Source organism: Procambarus clarkii, chromosome 8 (assembly GCF_040958095.1).
Source record: "Procambarus clarkii isolate CNS0578487 chromosome 8, FALCON_Pclarkii_2.0, whole genome shotgun sequence".
NCBI classification, from domain to species: domain Eukaryota; kingdom Metazoa; phylum Arthropoda; class Malacostraca; order Decapoda; family Cambaridae; genus Procambarus; species Procambarus clarkii.
In genome coordinates this window covers 11,177,955-11,200,842 of record NC_091157.1, presented here as the reverse complement: position 1 = coordinate 11,200,842, position 22,888 = coordinate 11,177,955, and the positions used below count along the sequence as shown (strand labels likewise).

The following is a 22,888-nucleotide window of genomic DNA, read 5'->3' as shown; positions in this document are numbered from 1 at the left end:
TACAGTACTATGACTGTAAATACTGATTGGGTTCTAGCATCAAAATGATCTGAACACTGGACACAATCAAACCTACTTCTTAAAATATTACTGCCAATAAATGGGATTATGTCTAGTAATTATGAAGTTAACTAGTTACATTATTCAAGCAAGATTTATATGCAAGCAAATATGATTAATTGATGGTAACTGTAATGACTGATAATTTATACTGATTAATTAATTATATATATATTCAGAGTAGATTATAAAGATTAAGATAGATGCTTACTTTGTTGTGGGGGAGTTTCCCCATGATATAACGACAGACTTTATTTGATATATTAAGGTTATTAATGCATGTAAAATTAGCCAATTTAAACACATTACAAACTTAAAACTTAACCATTCTGAGAACCGGTACCTATCTGACAGTTGTCAGACTTAATATCTCTCTTGATGAGATAAGGAATAGTATTTTGATGATATAACAGCGCTGCTGCAGTGATTGGATTTATGCTGTAACGTTTGTCTTTGATTAAAATATCATTGGTAGTGGTGAGTGGCCACACAAGCTGTGGGTGGACCACTCTCTACACTCGTATTTAGATAGAAGTATCAGTATTTTGTTCTGATTCATTGTTCAACACCTTCCTGAGTATCTTAGGAAGCTTTTTTGGTGACTGCAGTGTTAGTCTTATAAAAAAAAGTCACAGACGCAGTCATATGTGTTCACTGTATATATAAACAAAAGATTCTGAGCCTCTGGGCTCTTGGTCTCCCAGACTGTTCCTCTCTCAGTGAAGGTGGCTAACAATGAATAGTAGCAGGCATCGATCAGTCTCAGGAGACTCTGGAGTTGCGCTCTGGTTGTTGGTCTGGAGTGACCTCTCCAGGGCACAAAGCCAGGGTAGGTTGATACAAGGGAGAAGCTGTTATTAATGCAGCAGGTCCCAAATAATTAATCAATGAATATTGATTAATTATTTGTATCGTCTAGACAATTGAGATAAAGTGGGATTGTAAGATAAAATTATATCGGATTTAGTGTTTTTTTAGTAATACTTATAGTACTGATTGATTCTTTATTACGGACTTGAAAATAAGTCACCGGATGTCCAAATTATGTTCCATTTGTATTTCAATTAAACCAGCTCCTCGTGGAAGCTTCTAGATCCATGAAGATCCATGTCAAAAGTCGCGTAGGCATTGATAGGCCTATCCGCGGACGTGACTATGCGATGGCATGAATGCAGGATCCAGATGTATGATTCAATACAAATGTAGGATTCTGACTGTATGATTGAGATGTGATTCAGATATGGTTTAGAATTTCTTCATTTCTTTGATTATAATATTAGTGTGGTGGGTTGAAATTTTCACCACCACCCTTGGATAGAGATGGGTGGATTCTGGTCCCATCTCCTACTTACTGTGACTGTCCCCAATAAATTACGCCCATGTGGCATTGATACCCGTGTGTTCCCATTACACGGAGACCTTAATATTCCGTATTCCGCTCAATTACTTTAGACCTCCCGGCCTATTGTACCACCAACTGTGTAACTATTTCATTGACTCAGGTGTTCTGGACGACATCCTATCCAAAATTTGCTTGTCCATTTTAAAGAATGAAGAACAATTTTATTTATATTCTAAGCTGCATCACTTATGAACCCATCCCTGCCCTTGTGTGGCAGTGCACAATCGAAAGTTGTTTTTACATATTCATACATTAAAACATTGATTGAAACCATGATTTATATGTGCCTCAGCCTACAGTTTAGACCTATTGTCGTGTGAATGATCCTCTGTCCTATACCTGGTTGATACCTGGTTGATGGGGTTCTGGGAGTTCTTCTACTCCCCAAGCCCGGCCCGAGGCCAGGCTTGACTTGTGAGAGTTTGGTCCACCAGGCTGTTGCTTGGAGCGGCCCGCAGGCCCACATACCCACCACAGCCCGGTTGGTCCGGCACTCCTTGGAGGAATAAATCTAGTTTCCTCTTGAAAATGTCCACGGTTGTTCCTGCAATATTTCTTATGCTTGCTGGGAGGACGTTGAACAACCGCGGACCTCTGATGTTTATACAGTTTTCTCTGATTGTGCCTATGGCACCTCTGCTCTTCACTGGTTCTATTCTACATTTTCTTCCATTTTCTATGTGACAGTGAATACCAGCATTATCCTCACTTTAATACGACTTAATTGAAATTCTGAGATTAGGCAAAATTGTAATTAATTTTGTCAATAAAGATGTTAATAATCAATTGGTCGTTGATCTTACCAAAGGGCTGCAACCTCTGGGATCAACACATTTCTTAGGTTGGAGAAGAGGGACCAGCATAATGAATCAGTTTGCTGGTGCAGCTTCTGATCCTGATCAGGCTTGAGTCAAGTGGGTATTGATGAGTTGGTGTCCTTATCTGTCTCTAGGCTGCCATTCATACCCCTATTGTGGCCACCAGAGTGTACTACCCCTCATTACTAGTGAGATTACCAGTGTGCTAGTTGCTCACCTTGTTGGGCTCCTTGATGGGTGGGAGGCAGGGAAGTGAAGTCAATGTTGTGATTTCTAGGTACCAGGTCAGAAACTGGTGATTGACAATTCCCTTGTGATTTCCAAAGGACGCCTTGCTTTCAAGCAGTATATTCCCTCCAAACACCAAACATTTGGACTTAAATTCCTCCTTCTGTGCGGTTGACAGAAAGAGGAATGGTAAAAAAATGACACATTATTCAGACACCGCCATGGGCGTTCCCAATAACAATCCTCATGGTTTCTCTGGCAGTGTGATAAGAGACTCTGGTGGCGCCTCTGGTGAACAATGAATCATTTTATATACTGACAATTATTATACCAGCCCCTTGCTAATTACATTCGTACTAGAACATTGCACTGGAGTATTTGGCGCTGTAAAATAGCGAAGGAGTTTAGTTAGCTCAAAGTATTTCAGTAGGTTAATGTCAGCTAAGAAAGTGACGAATTGTTAGCAGTGTGTGGTTGTTTTAGACTCGGCTACTCAGTGTTAAATATGTTGACAAGTATTCACGCTGGTGAGCTGTAGACAGTGGCAAAGTCAACCGTATATCATAATAATCTTTTTAAAGTTTCCTCAGTAGGAACATATTCAAATACGAGTTATGAGACCAACAATGCGTCACACAGCTCTGAACACACTGGCTATTAAAGACGGCTTTATGATAAAGCCATCGTGAAGAACCCTCCAGTTTCTAAAGTAAAAAAGAGCAGCCTGCAAATATTTTACAATACTTACATCCATACCTGGATGGTGTGTAACAAAAAAGAGGCCTGGTCGAGGACCGAGTCGCGGGGACGCTATGCTCCGAAATCATCTCAAGATCTAGCTAGGCGTGTCTCAGCGTCCTAGGTTAATGTTGGACCACCTTTGTGTGCAGCTGGGCTAGGACAAGCGGGCTAAAACAGGCGGGCTAAGCGCTCACAGTGGTTTTTCAACAAAGTAAAATGGCTAGAGCGACGGCACAAGATCTTAAGGAGATCTTCCAGACACAGGTCATGTCTCATCTCGACCCTGTAGTAGCAGCAGGGGAAATTCAGAGTAATCGATTCATCAAATTTGTTGTCATGGCAAGAATAGGCGGAGGATCCTTTCATATAACAGATGTGTCATGCTTGCAAATATGTGGGAGAAAGAATATCCTGAAACACCATGTATTATAACATAGGAATTATTCACTGAACTAGAACACACAAAATGTAAATACATGGGAAAACTGGGGAATAATTGTCTCTAATAGGTTTCATAGGCTTATCTACGCACAATATCTTATCTCGCTGACGATATCCAAGTGATATAACGAATCCGAGTTGATATCACCATTGAATTTTTTTAATTTGAAGGCGCGGTGAGGGACTGTCTGTGAGAAGCCTAAGAGACAGTGTCAACAACAAATCGACGTATTAAGAAGTGTCTTGATACTGCTGCTTATGACTTGGAAAATAAGTAGGGAATGCCAGGGATTAATTATAGGGCTCGCTGGCTCCCCTCCCAGACTGATGTCTTCATTACCAGGGGATTACTGGCGCTTAGGGGAAGGCTGAGAAGGGGGGGGGGGGAGGAGGAATTATAGAGGAGAACCCAACCTCATTGTCACCCCTGAGACTATGATAACTCCCTGACACCTCTGTGGTCACCCCTTGGCACCTCTGTGATCTCCCCCTTGACACCTTTGTGATCATCCACTGATACCTCTGTGATCACCCCTGACACCTCTATGCACCCCCCCCCCTCCTTAATTACCCAACTCCATCACAGCTTGCTCTCCATAATATAAACTCTCTCACCTCACCGCTCTCCTCCCTTCACGGCTCTCCCTCACTCCATACTAGTTTCCCCTCACTAAATTCCAGTTCCACTCATGTCTTCCCCTCACTGAAAACAAGTTCCCAAAGCTGGGTCCCTCGTTCCGTTGCCTCACTACTTTTTCTCCGTACCAGCTGCCTTCTCTCTGTACCAGCTGCCTTCTCTTCCTTCTCTTCGCCATGCTGCTTAATTTCTTAATGCCATCTTCCACTACCTCGTCCCATCTGCCTTCACCTCAGAGGGGCTCCCCCTCACCTAGTCCCACTTCCCCTTACTCCAACCCCTTCCTTCGGTCCGCTTTTGATCCCCTTAAGATTCCTCGTTTCAGCTGACATCACCTCATTACAGCAGACGAAACATCACCTCATTACAGCAGACGAAACATCACCTCATTACAGCAGACGAAACATCACCTCATTACAGCAGACGAAACATCACCTCATTACAGCAGACGAAACATCACCTCATTACAGCAGACGAAACATCACCTCATTACAGCAGACGAAACATCACCTCATTACAGCAGACGTCTCCACAATTCATGCATGCTGTCTACGGTCTCTTGCACTTACGGTCGTCTAGATATGCAACGATCTCTTGTGCTTGCCATAACATGCTGTTTACAATCATTAGTGCTTTCAGCTAGTCCATAAATGTCGTTCCAGCAGACGGTGCAGTATTTGCCTTGCACAGAAATACATAAACCCGCATGCTTTCCGGTGCAGAATCGTCTCCCAAAACAGCATAGGATCGTCATAAGTTTTCTGTAATGGCCACATGATCGCCCTGCGGTGATAAGAAATATGTCCCCATTAATACCACTTATAGTCCCCAGCAATTGAGACCATTCTCTCGATTTCTACTTGGTAACTAAAGCCTATGTTACGCACCTAGCCTACAGGAGTAACAAAACGCTGTCATATTGCTATGACAGTGGATGAGTGACGCAGAGCCATTGCCTTCTGTTATCAACATTATTTAACATTAAATGTTAAATAATCAACATTTATTACAATAAAGAAGATCATTGCCTTCATTATTATCAACTACACTGTAGCTTACAGTGTAGCTACATTGCTACACTGCCCACACCAGCAGCTCGAGATGCTTGTATTATCTTCTCCCTATGCTCGTCCGGTCGAAAGTGTGTAGCGTTTCTTCATTAGCTGAAGTTGGATGAGTTTTTCACTAGTGGGAGCATCAGTTTGGCCCTCCGTTGTTACTGCCAATGACATCACTGCTCATGTCACCGCCACTATTGAAAATTTCTCGCAGTTTAGCCAGGTAATATAAGTGTTGTTATATCGCATAAAGTTTCCAAGTTAACATGAAATACTGGTGGTTATTTAATACTCAATACAATATATCAACTTCTTCCCACAAGCTGCCGAAGTATGAAGTTGCTTGTGAAAGCATGCAGGGAGTAAGGGCGTGTCTGAGGTACATGTCAAGGTGAGAGGAGAACTGATAAAAAAATGTTTAAACAAGTATTGCCACTCAGAGGAAGGCTTGTATGCTCCTAGGGAGAGGGAGAAGTGGCAAGAAGTGAGGTTCATTAAACATTCACATAAACGTTCCATGTATAAGCCTCTGTGATAACTAACTGCTTGGTAATTGTAGCTTGTTGGAATATTTGCTTTTGTACACAAGTCCATTTTAACTATTTAACTAATCTCGTTCACGATAGAACATGCAAATTGCTAATTCAACCAGCATATCTTGGCAAGCTGGACTTGGGTAGAACGTGTGTCCACTGGATACAAATGGTCCACTAACCCACTGCCAGAGCTGTTGGGCCTCTCAACCTCTTGATGTACAGACCATCTGTGTAAATCTTCTATGATCTAGTCTCGAGAAACTCGAGCTCGCTCTTGCGTCCTAGACGAGGGAGAGGTTACTTTGATATCGTTTCTCTGTTCTGCTTCTGCTTTAGATTTTGCTTCAGCTTGAGATTTTGCTTTTTCTGCTTCAGATTTTGCTTCTTCTGCTTGAGATTTTGCTTTTTCTGCTTGAGATTTGGGTTTTTGTTTCAGGTTGTGTAACTTTTGCTTCAAGTTTTGCTGCTTTAGATAAAAGTTTTTGCTTAGATTGTTTAGCATCAGCTTCAGCTTTTTTTCCGCTTCAGTTTTTGCTGCGTTCATTAGTTTGTTCTGTTTCAGGTTATGCTTGTTAATTATATCCACGAAAATAAACTAGATACAGCTTTAAGATCATAAATAATATGCTCATTAATGAGGATCATTTCTCTCCTATCATGTTTTCATCTTTTTTGAGTTACGTACTTTTAAATATCCATTTTATTAAAGCTATTTCCTTTTATCTATATATTTTCAATAATTTTTTCCTATATAGGAAATTATAGAATTATTTATTAATCTTAGTCTAAACGGGAAGATCCAGCTGATTTTATCCACGATTGTCGCCACGGGATCCAAGTCTTTGCCGACATCGATTGAATTAATCAACCAAGACCTTTGCGATCAATGGCAGCAGCCGACTTACTGCGGCGTCCCGACCAGCCGCGAACCGTATAATTCGGGTGCGTGTCCCGACCAACTAACACTCCACGAATTTCCCAGTTAATCGGCACTCGGAGTGGTTTATAATTACACAGAGGGGCATATGCGGCTTATACCGCCGCCTCGTTAATTAATACGGGTGATGGGGGTTCGTGTCTCGCACCCCAATGCGGTTCTCTGAAGTATTATTCCCGTTTAGAAGCTGAGAGGCGGACGAGTGTCCAGCAGGAATAAGAATGAGTGTTCTGGCTATTATTATTACGTCATTTACCATACTCGGCCGCGAGGACCTGCTCCCTCCAAGCCATTGTTCTCTTCAATATTATGCGTATCGAATTTTTTTGGGTATCATTATTTTCATAAAGTAAAAAAGCCGAATGTTTATGCAAATTTATATATGTTTAATAGACAATTATTGCCTATGTTTTATATTTAAATGACCTGCTTACCTGCGTGCTCTTTAGTGTTTCATATTTTTCTCGTCCGACAGGGAGGTATTCGGTCAATACATGTGTCTGAGGGTCAGTAGCAGCAGGAAGTGTTCACCCGTAAAATTATCATTCTAGCAGCCATTACTGACCATGTAAATAAAGTACAGAATCACTACTTACTCTAATACAATATTTTACTTCTGTATAAATGCTCAAACTTAATTTGACAGTTGGATATTTGTAAATATTTTCTAGGCAAGTGCTTAGTATAGTTTAGATTAGGCTAGTCTTGGTTTAATTATTTATTTTTTCTTATTATTACTAGATACAGTTTTAAAGCAAATCCTCATTGGTTGTACTCTAATTTGCTAAATAAGGAACAATCTGTACCCGGAATTAGTGTTCATAACCTCAAGATAACCTCATTCTTTTTCCAAGTTAAATTAATCTATGTTTGTGATCAATACAGGACGTTCTGTTTGACTCTTGGTACACGGAGTGAGGAATGGTGAAAAAGTTTACACCAAGTGATCTGGTCTTGGTGTAGGGGACCTGAAAAGGGCCTGACGGCTGAGTGGACAGCGCTCGGTATTCGTAGTCCTAAGGTTCCGGGTTCGATCCCAGGTGAAGGCGGAAACAAATGGGCAGAGTTTCTTTCACTCTGATACTTCCTATTCACCTAGCAGTAAATAGTTACCTGGGAGTTTGACAGCTGCTACGGGCTGCTTCCTGGGGATGTGTAACAAAAAGGAGGTCTGGTCGAGGATCGGGCCGCGGGGACGCTAAGCCCCGAAATCATCTCAAGATAACATGTTAAGTCCCGTGAAGCATAGCACGCTGGGACCAAGGAGAACCTTTGTCTAGAGGTGTGTTTACCTTGAAAAGTAGTACCAGTAGTAGTAGTAGAGTTTACATTGTAGAGTTTCCATCAAAAACACGTAAATGCACAGTTGAATGCTTGTACGGCAATAACACTGTATGTGTAGGTGCATGTCAACAGCAGAGTTGAGATACAAATGGAAAGCCTCTTAACATCAGCAGACATACGGACGGGAAGTCTGTAACACCAGCAGACACACAGACCTTACCGTGTCCACCACCCCCCACACACCCGTGTCCGCCACCCCCACAGTAGACACGTGCTACCAGCCTCGGGACCGAACGAGAGCGGGTATACCAATCACCTCAGTGTCTGACCCGCCTCCGAACGCCCCATTTAACATTCTCTTCGACGAATTTGCATTCTGGAGGTCTTGAAAACAACAGCCGCTCCGCCATGATGAAAGCAAATAGTCGACTCAATTGTTTATTGCCCTCTCCTGTATTGTTTGTTTATTGCGCTATGGGTTATGGTGAAGGAATGGACTTTCATAGCAAACAGTTTGACTGCTGTGGGGACATGTTTCTTAAAACAAACCTAATTGGATTAGACCGGAGAGTTATATGGTATATAATATGGTTTTAGATACTCTGTGTACAGGGAATATAAACCTCAACATAGTTAGCTGTTTTAAACGTAAATGTTGAGAACTTTGGTTTCAATACACCTGGTCAGTTAAATATAGACTAATGGCAAAAAAACTTATGGGTAAGGGGTTTGCCTTGGTCCTTACTTTGGACAAGGGGCTTGCCTTGGTCATTACTATGGGCAAATGCGTGCCTTGATCATTACTATGGGCAAGGAGCTTGCCTTGGTCCTTACTTTGGGTAAGGGGCTTGCCTAGATCATTACTGTGGGCAAGGGGCTTACCTTGATCATTACTGTGGGCAAGGGGCTTACCTTGATCATTACTATGGACAAGGGGCGTGCTTAGTTAGTCATTATGCCAGCAAATTTCGTGTGACATGCAGCAGGTCAACACCTCCCCGAACCACCTTGTCTTGGGGGTGCACCCCAATACCTGAATTTACCTGAGGGGGTCACTAGCACTCCAGTGACCTCAAACGAGGACAGGAAGGTCGACGAGGCTTGTCAAAGGTCCCCAAGGCTCTTGTGCATAGTTGAGGAGCTTCAGTAACTAGAGGTCGAGGTCATATGCTAATTGTAACCGAGACACAGCAGTTTCCAGGCTGATGTTACAGGCTTCCCGTCCATATGTCTGCTGATGCTAGAGGATTTCTATTTGTATCTCAACTCTGCTGTTGACATGCACCTACACACACCGTGTTATTGCCGTAACTGTTATTGCAGTTAAATACATTCAACTGTGTATTTACGTGTTTTTGATAGACACTCTACAATGTAAACTCTACTACTACTACTAGTACTACTTTACAAGGTAAACACACCTCTAGATAAAGGTTCTCCTCGGTCCCAGCGTGTTATGCTTCACGGGACTTAACATGCTATCTTGAGTTTATCTTGAGATGATTTCGGGGCTCGCGTCCTTGCGGTCCGGTCCTCGACCAGGCCTTCTTTTTGTTACACATCCACCAGAAAGCAGCCTGTAGCAGCTGTCAAACTACCAGGTACCTATTTGCTGCTAGGTGAACAGGCACATCAGGGTGAAAGAAACTCTGCTCATTTCTTTCCACCTCCACAGTGGATCGAACCCGCAATCTCATGACTACGAATACCGTGCGGTGTCCACTCAGCTGTCAGGTCCCTTTATTTTTGTCTGTTCATTATATCTCTTACCAGCAGCAACGATAATTATATGAGAGACTGTTTTTCAGTGTCCACTACAGAGGCCCTTTCCACCTTCCTTCCTATCCCATATCCCCCCTTCCACCCTTCTCTCTTCCTTAGTCTTATCCCTATCCTATGTTTCCCACCCTGCATCTCATCCTCCGTCCCTCCCTCCCTCCCTCCCTCCCTCCCCCCTCCCCCCTCCCCCCCCCCCCCTCCCCCCTCCCCCCCTCCTCCTCCTCCCTCCCTCCCTCCTCCCTCCCTCCCTCCCTCCCTCCCTCTCTCCCTCCCTCTCTCTCTCCCTTCTTCCCTCTCTCTCTCTCTCTCTTTCTCTCTCTCTTTCTCTCTCTCTCTTTCTCTCTCTCTCTCTCTCTCTCTCTCTCTCTCTCTCTCTCTCTCCTCTCTCTCTTCTCTCTCTCTCTCTCTCTCTCTCTTTTCTCTCTCTCTTTCTCTCTCTCTTTCCTCTTTCTCTCTCTCTTTCTCTCTCTTTCTCTCTCTCTTTCTCTCTCTCTTTCTCTCTCTCTTTCTCTCTTCTCTCTCTCTCTCTTTCTCTCTCTCTCTCTCTCTCTCTCTCTCTCTCTCTCTCTCTCTCTCTCTCTCTCTCTCTCTCTCTCTCTCTCTCTCTCAAATAGCCAAATGCCTTTAAATCGTGGTTTAGCGAGGTAGTTTCTTCTCCAGCTTGTGTGGCATCATCCCCGGCTTGAGTCGCCACTCAATAAACTTCAATTTCTAATTAGTAAAATGAGATACAGGTCCCAGCGTAGCCCAACTAGTCTGTCGTAACTCCCAGAAGCATGCAGGGTTTAGAATTAATAATGCAAAATTATGATGGTGATAATTTTCCGCTCTTTTTTTTTTGTCTGGAAAGAATTTGTGGTGATGAAGATGGTGATGGAGTTGACACAATCAAAACGCTAATGATGATAATAGTAATTAGATATTTAATAGTAATAAATATGGCTTAACTTGATGTTAATATGCATAGATGTGTTCATATTTTTTTAGTTAATCACTAGTAATCAGACTAATTTAGACTATTTGAAGCTTCTTTACAGTTGGGGGAGGAAATATTGAAAAGTATTGGGGCTTGAATTTGAGTAAATTGAGTACTTAAATTAGACACAGGTATTTAGGCTGAGAGTTTCAGAATGTAGTGTTTCGTTCAGAATTTCTTCTGATAGAAGTTCCTGACAGTAGAAACTACGCCAGACGAGCTGAGCTGAACTATGCATCCTGAAAGTAGATAGTTACCTGAAGCAATAGTTATAGTAAGAACCCATTTACTAAAGGGCGCCTCCAGGGGGGGGGAGAGGGGGGGGGTTATTGTTGTAATTTGTTTCAACACGAGATCAGAAAATAGTTTGAGGGAAGTTAAAGTCAAACTTGTTGAAAATACAGATTGGTGCTTATTCTTGGAGGCTTCTTATTCTCTACGTTGACGTGGTGAATATTAAGCGAACTCGATGTCCATAGACTAAGGTCACTGTAGCGTGGAATAAAGGTCACCGTAGCGTGGAATAAAGGTCACTGTAGTGTGATATTCCACGCTTAAGGTATTCATTATAAGCGTCACGTAACGTCAGATTTTGTTTTAATACAATGCCGAGTTTATATGTCCTCTATAGGAGACAGAATAAGGGCACTTTAGTACCTCAGTTTCTTGACGTTGTGAAACCTTAGGACAGGCTAAGCCATGATGGCTTGGCGCTTCCCCCTGATAACTACCTTAACTACCTTGTATGCTCATCGTTACTCGTACTATGTTCGTATAACTTTCTCTCAGATAAATAATTCCCTGTAATCGTATGTTAACTAACGTAACTATAAATGTGCTAAACAGGTATTTATGAATAAAGTTATTCAATTGAACTGAATGGAATTTATATCAACCTGACCCGTCCCAAATCCTAATCAGATCATAATGAGTTCGCTAGGTTTGCTGAACGTTGTTCATTAATTGTTGAAATGCTTAGTAGATTCATTGTTGAAATGCTTAGTAGATTCATTGTTAAAAAACAAATATTTTTCATTGTTTCTTCCAATGAATCTTTCATTACGATTCATTGTTAGATTTATTGTTCATTGATTGCTGAAATGCTTAGTAGCTTAATTGTTCAGTGATTGCTGAAATGCTTAGTAGATTTCAACATCTTAGTAGATTTTAGTAGGGCGGTGGTGGCTCGGCCTATCCTTCTAAGGTTTCCCAAACGTCAAGAAACTGTCCTACTAATGTTCCCTTATTCTAACCCACCAGAGGGCCCCAAAACAGAAAACGGGACAGTATGTCAATTGCGACAGCTGCTATCATTTTCTAGTACAACGATATTTGGCCTTAGAGTATACGTCAAAATGCGACGTTCTATTAGGACGTTTGCATGACCTCAGATTATAAGACCTGACTTGTTCTCTACCATTTATGACTATCGACTAGTTTCAGGTCCTGATGTATTTATTCTGTACACTGTATAGTTGTATTTCATGTTAGAATTGATCACATCTCTCGGGCTGTTTCCGCACTAATCTCCATATTTCCTTTAAACAAAACATAAAAAACATGTACATAAAGTTGTATATGAAGAAAAATACATGTTCGCAGAGGTTAACACGTACACAATCGCAGTCAATATGCCAGCTGAAACGAGGGCCAGATAATATATAGGTTAATACCAGCAAACACATAGCATAAACACTGTTTTTTTATGTTATTACAAAGTTTTATCACAAGAAAACTGTAAAAAATGTGATAATTCCTAGTGCTTGCAATAGGCCTAGAGCCAATCAGCAAGCGGGATCATGCAGATATTGAGCTCACCGTCAATCAGAACATCAAGACAGATTCTTCCTTCAATTGTTTAATTAAAATATTTATTAAAACAGAGTTAGATCAAATTAATATTTGGTTATTCACTGAACAATGCACCACCTAAGGTGTACATTCTTTTTAATATGCTGGGAAAGCAGCGAAGAATTGCAGATATTTGTAAGCCTTTTAATCAGTTCGTGTTCCAGGCTAATAACGTCATCAACACATTTCGAGTGACAAGATTAATCGAAGAAAAGTCAAGTGAAAACGAGCAGATAAGAAAAGGGTGGAGAAATGAGGAAGAAACAAGGAAGAAACAAGGAAATAAGAAAGAAGGATGAAGACGAAGAGGACTAGGTAGTATTTATTTTTATAAGAAACATAATAAAGTTAAGATAATCAAATAATAATATAAATATATGAATCAAATGGAAGAATGAAGCAAAAAATGAAATATTCTTGGCGTAAAGTCCTTGCATAGAAGTCATATTTCACAAAAATATCCAAAATTTCGAAAATTACTCATTAAGATATTTTCTGACCTGGAGATGGATTGCGGGGGCCCCACCTTCCCCTGCTCTTCACTTGAAGGAAAAGAAAAATTCCGAAATAAGTATTAAACTTTCCCCATTAAATTACCCGTGGATGCCTTAACACAGACTTTACACTCGGTCGCCCTCGGCTTGATCTCTAACCTCAAAACGGAATTCATCATATTGTGTATTAAGTTCTTGATGCTCACAGTGTGTGTGTGTGTGTGTGTGTGTGTGTGTGTGTGTGTGTGTGTGTGTGTGTGTGTGTGTGTGTGTGTGTGTGAGTGTGAGCGAGGCAGCCGGTCAGTGGAGATGCCGGTTTCAGTAATGATCCGTAATTGATTATATAAATTGTTTGGAATTATTAGTTATTTTTTCATGCGCTCTGATTCAGTATGGCTTTGTGGTAATTTCCTAGTCCTGAAAATTCATACTTGTTCCTTTTCACACGAGGAAATGCAACAAAGCTTCGATGTAAATTGGAGAATTTGTGAAAATAGAAAATATGAAGAGATAGGTACAAAGATAGAGATAGAAGCAAAGGGTCCTCTATTTGGGGAATATCAAAAAACTTCATTACATTGTTATGACGTATGAAGAGGTAGCTGAGCCTTGTGTTCATATGCATCATCTTGAGATTAGTGTAGTTGGTCTGTTCTTAGGCTGTCACTGTACGACCTTCTCTGTCAGGGATTTAAAGAGCCGTCATTTTATGTGGTTGACGTCATGACAACCAGGCAATTCTTATGTCTATGGTCTTCATCGTAAGAGATCTGTGAAGCTGGTCTGTTATCATTTTATCACTTGAGGAGATATTTGATAAAAAGAAGAGTTCTCTATACATTCAGATATCAGAATAACGTGATACATCAAATGAACAAATCCACAAAGGCTGTGATGAGGGTTCGAACCTACGCACGGGATGTTCCAGATGCGCCTTAGTCAACTGTACCACGACATGGTCAAAAGAATTGCAACCTGGAGTGTGACTGCCCTCACTAGGATCCCGAAGCTTCTCCGAAGCCTAACCTAGGTTTCACACTATTCACCCATGGGCTTCGAATCCATAGTTCAAGGAGAACCCATAGGATTAGAAGCTTCTTGATGCTTGTGAGGGCAGTAGCACTCCAGGTTGCAATTCTTTTGACCATGTTGTGGTACAGTTGACTAAGGCGCATCTGGGAACATCCCGTGCGTTGGTTCGAACCCTCATCACGGCCCTTGTGGATTTGTTCATTTGATACATAACATTATTGTGATTTCTGTAGGTATTGATGATTTCTGAAGTGTATTGAATTCGTATTGATATCCACTTTGGGTATTGGTGCTAGCTCTGAGGTAGTTTTCTTGTAATTATGGCCTGTGTTTTATTTTATCAAATCCTCATTCTTTGGGACACACGTGAGGAACACAAATGCGAACAAGCCAGAATGGTCCCCAGACATACATGCAACTGAAAACTCACACCCCAGAAGTGACTCGACCCCATACTGCCAGGAGCACTAGGCAACTGGTGTACAGGGCAACTTTTCTACTCGACCATCACGACCGGACAAAAGCTGATGGTAGCCGAGGCTATTTCCCCATCAGCCCGACAAATACTATGCCCAAGATTACCATCAGAGTGCCGGCGGCTGATGGGGAAATAGCCTCGGCTACCATCAGCTTTTGTCCGGTCGTGATGGTCGAGTGGATAAGGTGCCCTGTACACCAGTTGCTAGTGCTCCTGGCAGTATGGGGTCGAGTCACTTCTAGGGTGTGAGTTTTCAGTTGCATGTACGCCTGGGGACCATTCAGGCTTGTTCGCCTGAACAAGGCTATATATATATATATATATATATATATATATATATATATATATATATATATATATATATATATATATATATATATATATGTCGTACCTAGTAGCCAGAACTCACTTCTCAGCCTACTATTCAAGGCCAGATTTGCCTAATAAGCCAAGTTTTCCTGAATTAATATATTTACTATAATTTTTTTCTTATGAAATGATAAAGCAACCCTTTTCTCTATGTATGAGGTCAATTTTTTTTATTGGAGTTAAAATTAACGTAGATATATGACCGAACCTAACCAACCCTACCTAACCTAACCTAACCTATATTTATAGGTAAGGTTAGGTTAGGTAGCCAAAAAAAGCTAGGTTAGGTTAGGTTAGGTAGGTTAGGTAGACGAAAAAACATTAATTCATGAAAACTTGGCTTATTAGGCAAATCGGGCCTTGAATAGTAGGCTGAGAAGTGCGTTCTGGCTATTAGGTACGACATATATATATATATATATATATATATATATATATATATTATATATGTGTGTATATATATGTGTGTGTATATATATATATATATATATATATATATATATATATATATATATATATATATAATATATATATATATATATATGTGTGTGTGTGTGTGTGTATATCACGAAAATAAACACGTGATTAAGAATGTGACAATGTCAGACCACGGAGGAAAAATGAAACAGGAAATTTCCTTAAGTACTTTCGTATATTAAATACATCTTCAGAAGGTCCTTCTGAAGAAGGTGACCTTCTGAAGATGTATTTAATATACGAAAGTACTTAAGGAAATTTCCTGTTTCATTTTTCCTCCGTGGTCTGACATTGTCATATATATATATATATATATATATATATATTATTAAATATGACCGAAAAAGTAAGATTAATAATTCTAACACGAATTTTCTCAATCTTTCGTACATTACGCTTCACTGTTGGAGGTAAATCAAAAATCACTTCTCCAAAATTCATTTTTATTTCTAGTCTGACGCGACACGGGCGCGTTTCGTAAAACTTATTACATTTTCAAAGACTTCACAAATACACAACTGATTAGAACTTACGTATCTCTGATTTTATATCTACATTTGAGTGAGGTGGGAGGGGTGATGTGGCATTAACACAAGACAGAACAAGAGGGGATATTAATAGGGTATTAAAAGTATCAACACAAGACAGAACAGAAACAATGGGTATTGAATAGAAGTGTTTGTAGAAAGCCTATTGGTCCATATTTCTTGATGCTTCTATATTGGAGCGGAGTCTTGAGGTGGGTAGAATATAGTTGTGCAATAATTGGCTGTTGATTGCTGGTGTTGACTTCTTGATGTGTAGTGCCTCGCAAACGTCAAGCCGCCTGCTATCGCTGTATCTATCGATGATTTCTGTGTTGTTTACTAGGAATTCTCTGGCGATGGTTTGGTTATGGGAAGAGATTATATGTTCCTTAATGGAGCCCTGTTGCTTATGCATCGTTAAACGCCTAGAAAGAGATGTTGTTGTCTTGCCTATATACTGGGTTTTTGGAACTTACAGTCCCCAAGTGGGCATTTGAAGGCATAGACGACGTTAGTCTCTTTTAAAGCGTTCTGTTTGTGTCTGGAGAGTTTCTCATGAGTAGGCTGGCCGTTTTTCTGGTTTTATAGTAAATCGTCAGTTGTATCCTCTGATTTTTGTCTGTAGGGATAACGTTTCTATTAACAATATCTTTCAGGACCCTTTCCTCCGTTTTATGAGCTGTGGAAAAGAAGTTCCTGTAAAATAGTCTAATAGGGGGTATAGGTGTTGTGTTAGTTGTCTCTTCGGAGGTTGCATGGCTTTTCACTTTCCTTCTTATGATGTCTTCGATGAAACCATTGGAGAAGCCGTTATTGACTAGGACCTGCCTTACCCTACAGAGTTCTTCGTCGACTTGCTTCCATTCTGAGCTGTGGCTGAGAGCACGGTCGACGTATGCGTTAACAACACTCCTCTTGTACCTGTCAGGGCAGTCGCTGTTGGCATTTAGGCACATTCCTATGTTTGTTTCCTTAGTGTAGACTGCAGTGTGGAAACCTCCGCCCTTTTCCATGACTGTTACATCTAGAAAAGGCAGCTTCCCATCCTTTTCCGTCTCGTAAGTGAAACGCAGCACGGAACTCTGCTCAAATGCCTCCTTCAGCTCCTGCAGATGTCTGACATCAGGTACCTGTGTAAAAATGTCGTCAACATACCTGCAGTATATGGCCGGTTTCAAGTTCATGTCGACTAAGACTTTTTGCTCGCTTTAAAAGAGACTAACGTCGTCTATGCCTTCAAATGCCCACTTGGGGACTGTAAGCTCCAAAAAACCCAGTATATAGGCAAGACAACAACATCTCTTTCTAGGCGTTTAACGATGCATAAGCAACAGGGCTCCATTAAGGAACATATAATCTCTTCCCATAACCAAACCATCGCCAGAGAAATCCTAGTAAACAACACAGAAATCATCGATAGATACAGCGATAGCAGGCGGCTTGACGTTTGCGAGGCACTACACATCAAGAAGTCAACACCAGCAATCAACAGCCAATTATTGCACAACTATATTCTACCCACCTCAAGACTCCGCTCCAATATAGAAGCATCAAGAAATATGGACCAATAGGCTTTCTACAAACACTTCTATTCAATACCCATTGTTTCTGTTCTGTCTTGTGTTGATACTTTTAATACCCTATTAATATCCCCTCTTGTTCTGTCTTGTGTTAATGCCACATCACCCCTCCCACCTCACTCAAATGTAGATATAAAATCAGAGATACGTAAGTTCTAATCAGTTGTGTATTTGTGAAGTCTTTGAAAATGTAATAAGTTTTACGAAACGCGCCCGTGTCGCGTCAGACTAGAAATAAAAATGAATTTTGGAGAAGTGATTTTTTATTTACCTCCAACAGTGAAGCGTAATGTACGAAAGATTGAGAAAATTCGTGTTAGAATTATTAATCTTACTTTTTCGGTCATATTTAATAATATATGTCTACAGGAAAGACTGCTACCAAAATATACTAATATATATATATATATATATATATATATATTATATATATATATATATATATATATATATATATATATATATATATATATGTATAATGTGTGTGTGTCGTCTTGCACTATTCTTCACTATTCAACGATATCACTTTTTCCATCGTTTGTATTTTTCACGACATGGAGTAATATAATTGTTTTGATGGATGGGACCAGGGAGACCGAGGAGGGAGTCTGATAAAAAAAAATAAAAAAAAATTAAATCTAAATTAAAAAATGAATATTTTTATTACTGTTGTTTCTAAACAATACAGGATCAAGACAGAACAAGTTGAGAAAATCTTCAACCAAAACTAACGAAATGAATTACTTTGTTTCTGATATTTTTTGAAGAGTGAACTGGTTTCAGTGTTTAGCTTTATATTAGTATACATATATATACTTGAGTGAATGGAAGGGAATCATCAGCGGGGATAGCGCCAAGCCATTACGACTATACAGCACTTGGAAGTGGTCTGAATAAGTACTTGGGATGGGACGGGGGAAGGAATGGTGCCCAACCACTTGGACGGTCGGGGATTGAACGGCGATCTGCATTAAGTAAGACCGTCGCTGTGCCTTCCAGCCCAAGTGGTTGGTCGTGAATGGAGACTCAGTAATTAGTCATGATCAAATTTTGAAGGAACACGTCTCTTAATCACATAATGAGGCTTATATGAATGATGGCTAGTTGTTTGAAGTTGACACTAATTGATTTACACTAGATCTAGCTGAAGACTGAACAAGCTTGCGCTAATAATGGCTGAAGATGTATGTCCCGCCGGGGGGTGGGGTGGGTAGTTGAGGAATTGTCTAAGATTGAACATCTTGCACGCTCCGTCGACTCTATGGATGTTGTGCAGGATCATAGAGTTGATGGGTATAGGGAGGAAGTTGATAGCAGCACTGCAACTCTCGTGGAGAGAGATAAGGTTGTTTGTAAGCCTGTTCATAGGCCTCATCGTAGATAGGCCTCGTGGTAGATAGGTCTCATCGTAGATAGGCCTCGTAGTAGCTATGTCTCGTCATAGATAGGCCTCGTGGTAAACAGGCCTTGTAATAGAGAAACCTCGTGTTAAATCTGGCTTCGTTGTAGGCAGGCCTACTTGTAGACGCGACTCGTGGTAGACAGGCCTACTGGTAGACGCGACTCGTGGTAAACAGGCCTATTGCTAGACGCGACTCGTGGAAGACAGGCCTACTAGTAGACGCGACTCGTGGTAGACAGGCCTACTGGTAGACGCGACAGGTGGTAGACAGGCCTACTGGTAGACGCGACTCGTGGTAGACAGGCCTACTGGTAGACGCGACTCGTGGTAGACAAGCTTTATAATTGTTTCAACCCGCTATCTCGCATAAAACATCGTATTTTGACGTAAAACTCCCCGGTGTCAAAGTAAGGTGTACACAAATAATTATACCGACACGCGAAATTGATGATGTCTCCTTTTCTGTTAGTTTCTTTTCGGTTAAGAAAATTCGTTACTTCTCGGTTCGGGTAATTGAGTACATTTTAGTGACATTGTGAACGCTCGAGAGGACGAAATTGGTTGACAGGCTTCGTTGTTAGCGACAGGTCTCGCTTCAAGTAATATATACTACACCATAAAAATCCCATTGGCCCTATCACTTTTAATGTCAGATTTTAATTTTCAGTTCACTTGTTTTCATATTTTCTTTCTTTCTTTTCTCAATATTTTCTTCACTTGTTTTAAGCATGAAATTATTGAAATTACAGCTGTGAGTTCACTAGGTGTTCAGGCGTCACTAGCAAGGTGATATACCACACTATATGGGTACGTTACAAAGTAACTACCATGTACGACAGCAGGATAGCACGCCAGAGGTACAGATAAAACGTAAATAATGTTATTTAAGATATCAGGTAGAATTTCCTAAGTGACTTAGGAATATGATTCTAAATTTGTTTTATACGTTAGAGAATAAAATGACTTTATAGTAGTATATTTATGGAATATTTTGTATTCCATAATATTCTGTATTGAAACGGCGAAATGTGTTCTACATTTATGTCTAAGGCAAATGAAAATATTAATAATATTAGGAATAATGCAAGGAAAATCTATATATTCAAGACCACAAAAACTCACGATCCGTCAGGAATGCCTTTTGTGATGACCCAAAAAATTAATTTGAAATTGAAAAATTTCATTTGTGTGAGGGAGACGAAACGTAGTGTCAAAGACGGGAATATTATCACGTACCAGCCACGTCCAAAGATATAGATATTATCACGTGCCAGCCATGTCCAAAGCTGCGGATATTATCACGTCCCAGCCACCTACTTACGTCCAGCCTTGCCCTCTGCCTGCACTTCTCCTGCACGCTCTGACCGTGATTGACAGGTACGATGACGGTCCGTTGTATCACTGTATTTAATGGGCGATGAAGGGCGTTGGATCTCAGATTAAACCTACACTTTGGCTGGATGTTATCGTTAGACCTCTCAAATTGTTTCGTGATCAGGGTGTATTACCCGTCGTGTGCCAGTGTTTGCGATGACGTGAATCGTTCCGTTTATTATCGCTCGCCTCTCCTTTCACTATACTTGTCCTGGGTATTGTTCATTGGCTCGCTAGCGGTGTTCCGTTCGTGTAAATGTTCGCTTTCTGTGTTCGCAGTCGCGTTTTTCACTTTCATCGTCAACTTATTTTGTCGTATAGGCATTCATGTGTCATCTTCGGTAATGTATTTACTCTCCTACATACTCCGAAAGCATAATAGGAATAAGTAAGTGTATTTGATAGAGGCATTTCATATTCAGACTGCATCGGAAGAGGAGATTTTACCTTTGATTACGCTTTCCTGCTACCATCTATATATGTCAGACTTCGGGGCGAAGGGTGGGTTGGTGTTTTTGATTCAGGCGTTCGGAACAAAAAGTTGCAAGTAGCACGGGTTATGGAGAGCCCGTAGTGGACTTACCTGGCACAGGAGCGGGGCTGTGGTGAGCCCGTAGTGGACTTACCTGGCACAGGAGGGGGGCTGTGGTGAGCCCGTAGTGGACTTACCCGGCACAGGAGGGGGGCTGTGGAGAGCCCGTAGTGGACTTACCTGGCACAGGAGCGGGGCTGTGGTGAGCCCGTAGTGGACTTACCCGGCACAGGAGGGGGGCTGTGGAGAGCCCGTAGTGGACTTACCTGGCACAGGAGCGGGGCTGTGGTGAGCCCGTAGTGGACTTACCTGGCACAGGAGGGGGGCTGTGGAGAGCCCGTAGGGGACTTACCTGGCACAGGAACGGGGCTGTGGTGAGCCCGTAGTGGACTTACCCGGCACAGGAGCGGGGCCGAAACTTGGCGAAGGGGAAATATGCAAGTTCAAAGCTACAGAGGTGACCCGCCGCCGCCGCCAGCATAACACAAGAACGGAACCCGCTAGTTCAAGTCACCTCTCATGCCCCAAATGATTTTTACGCGACCAGCATTCATGTCCTCATTCGTCGCTGCCAGCGAATTAGTACATGATGATTTGGCGTCTTTATTGACAATTTTAATATAACATGTTGCCCAATTTGAATATTCAAATTGGTCTTATTAGAGTGAGGTGCTGGGCTGCTTGTATTCACTGCCACACATTACAAAGATAACATTGTAAATTGTTGATTGAAGCACACAAATACTTCATAAAGGTTACAATATTCATCAGATATTATATATGTTTTAATTTACAAATTTCAGTTACACACACACAAACAAGGCGGAAATAGATTCATAAAGAGGTGTAGCTAAAGAAAAAAATCGTCTTTCTTTAAAATGGACAAGCAAATTTAGGATAAATTTTTAGGATGTTCCAATATACCATATGCAATGAAATGGTTAGAAAGTGAATTGAACGATAGGCCACCTTACTTTGCGGTTTCCTTGCGATGATTCCGGCGCTCAACGTCCTCGCGGCCCGGTCCTCGATCAGGCCTCCTCGTTGCTGGACTGGTCAACCAGCCAGGTCTAGAATCTTTTACACTGTCACATACAATAACGCGGTGTTGAAGTGAATGCCTTAACGATTTGCCACAAAGTTAACGGGCTGAATATTCTGGCAGTGGCTCAGCCTCACAAACGTGCTAGATGAGCCTATAGCCAAGGCTCAGTCCTGGGTTCGATCCCAGGCGCCGGCGAGAAACATTGGGCAAAGTTTCTTTCACCCTATGCCCCTGTTACCTAGCAGTAAAATAGGTACCTGGGTGTTAGTCAGCTGTCACGGGCTGCTTCCTGGGGTGAAGGACTGGTCGAGGACCGGGCCGCGGGGACACTAAAGCCCCGAAATCATCTCAAGATAACCTCAAGATAAGGCGAATTCTGGAATCTGACCAAAGAAGATTACAAATTTTAAGTATAGAGTTCTGTGATGTTTTCCGTAAGGTTTAGGTCAGTGTTGACAAGGAAGTCGTTATTCTGTTTATTTAACGCCAAGTTATTTTTTCCTCTTTTAAGTATAGCATTCATCGGAAAACATCACAGAATGCTATACTTAAAAGAGAAAAAAATAACTTGGCGTTGAATAAACAGGATAACGACTTCCTTGTCAACACTGACCAAAACCTTACGGAAAACCTCACAGAACCCTGACGACGTCAACACCGAGGTCTACCGTTGGTGTTAATAAACAAAGTTGACCAGACCACACACTAGAAATTGAAGGGACGACGACGTTTCGGTCCGTCCTGGACCATTCTCAAGTCGATTGTGCAGCCCGTAACACAATCGACTTGAGAATGGTCCAGGACGGACCGAAACGTCGTCGTCCCTTCAA

At 41.3% G+C, this 22,888-nt stretch overlaps 1 protein-coding gene across 1 annotated transcript in view; it reads right to left on the bottom strand.

Moving 5' to 3' along the window:
- Positions 1–5,677: 5,677 nt before the first annotated feature.
- Positions 5,678–22,888, bottom strand: part of LOC138359679 (foot protein 1 variant 2-like) — a 48,503-nt gene continuing 31,292 nt past the window's right edge. Inside the window, exons 4-5 of the mRNA XM_069319100.1 lie at positions 6,223–6,474; positions 5,678–5,788 (exon numbers count right to left, since the gene is read on the bottom strand). Coding sequence (XP_069175201.1) covers positions 5,678–5,788; positions 6,223–6,474 — 363 coding nt within the window. The remainder of the gene's footprint in view (positions 5,789–6,222; positions 6,475–22,888) is intronic.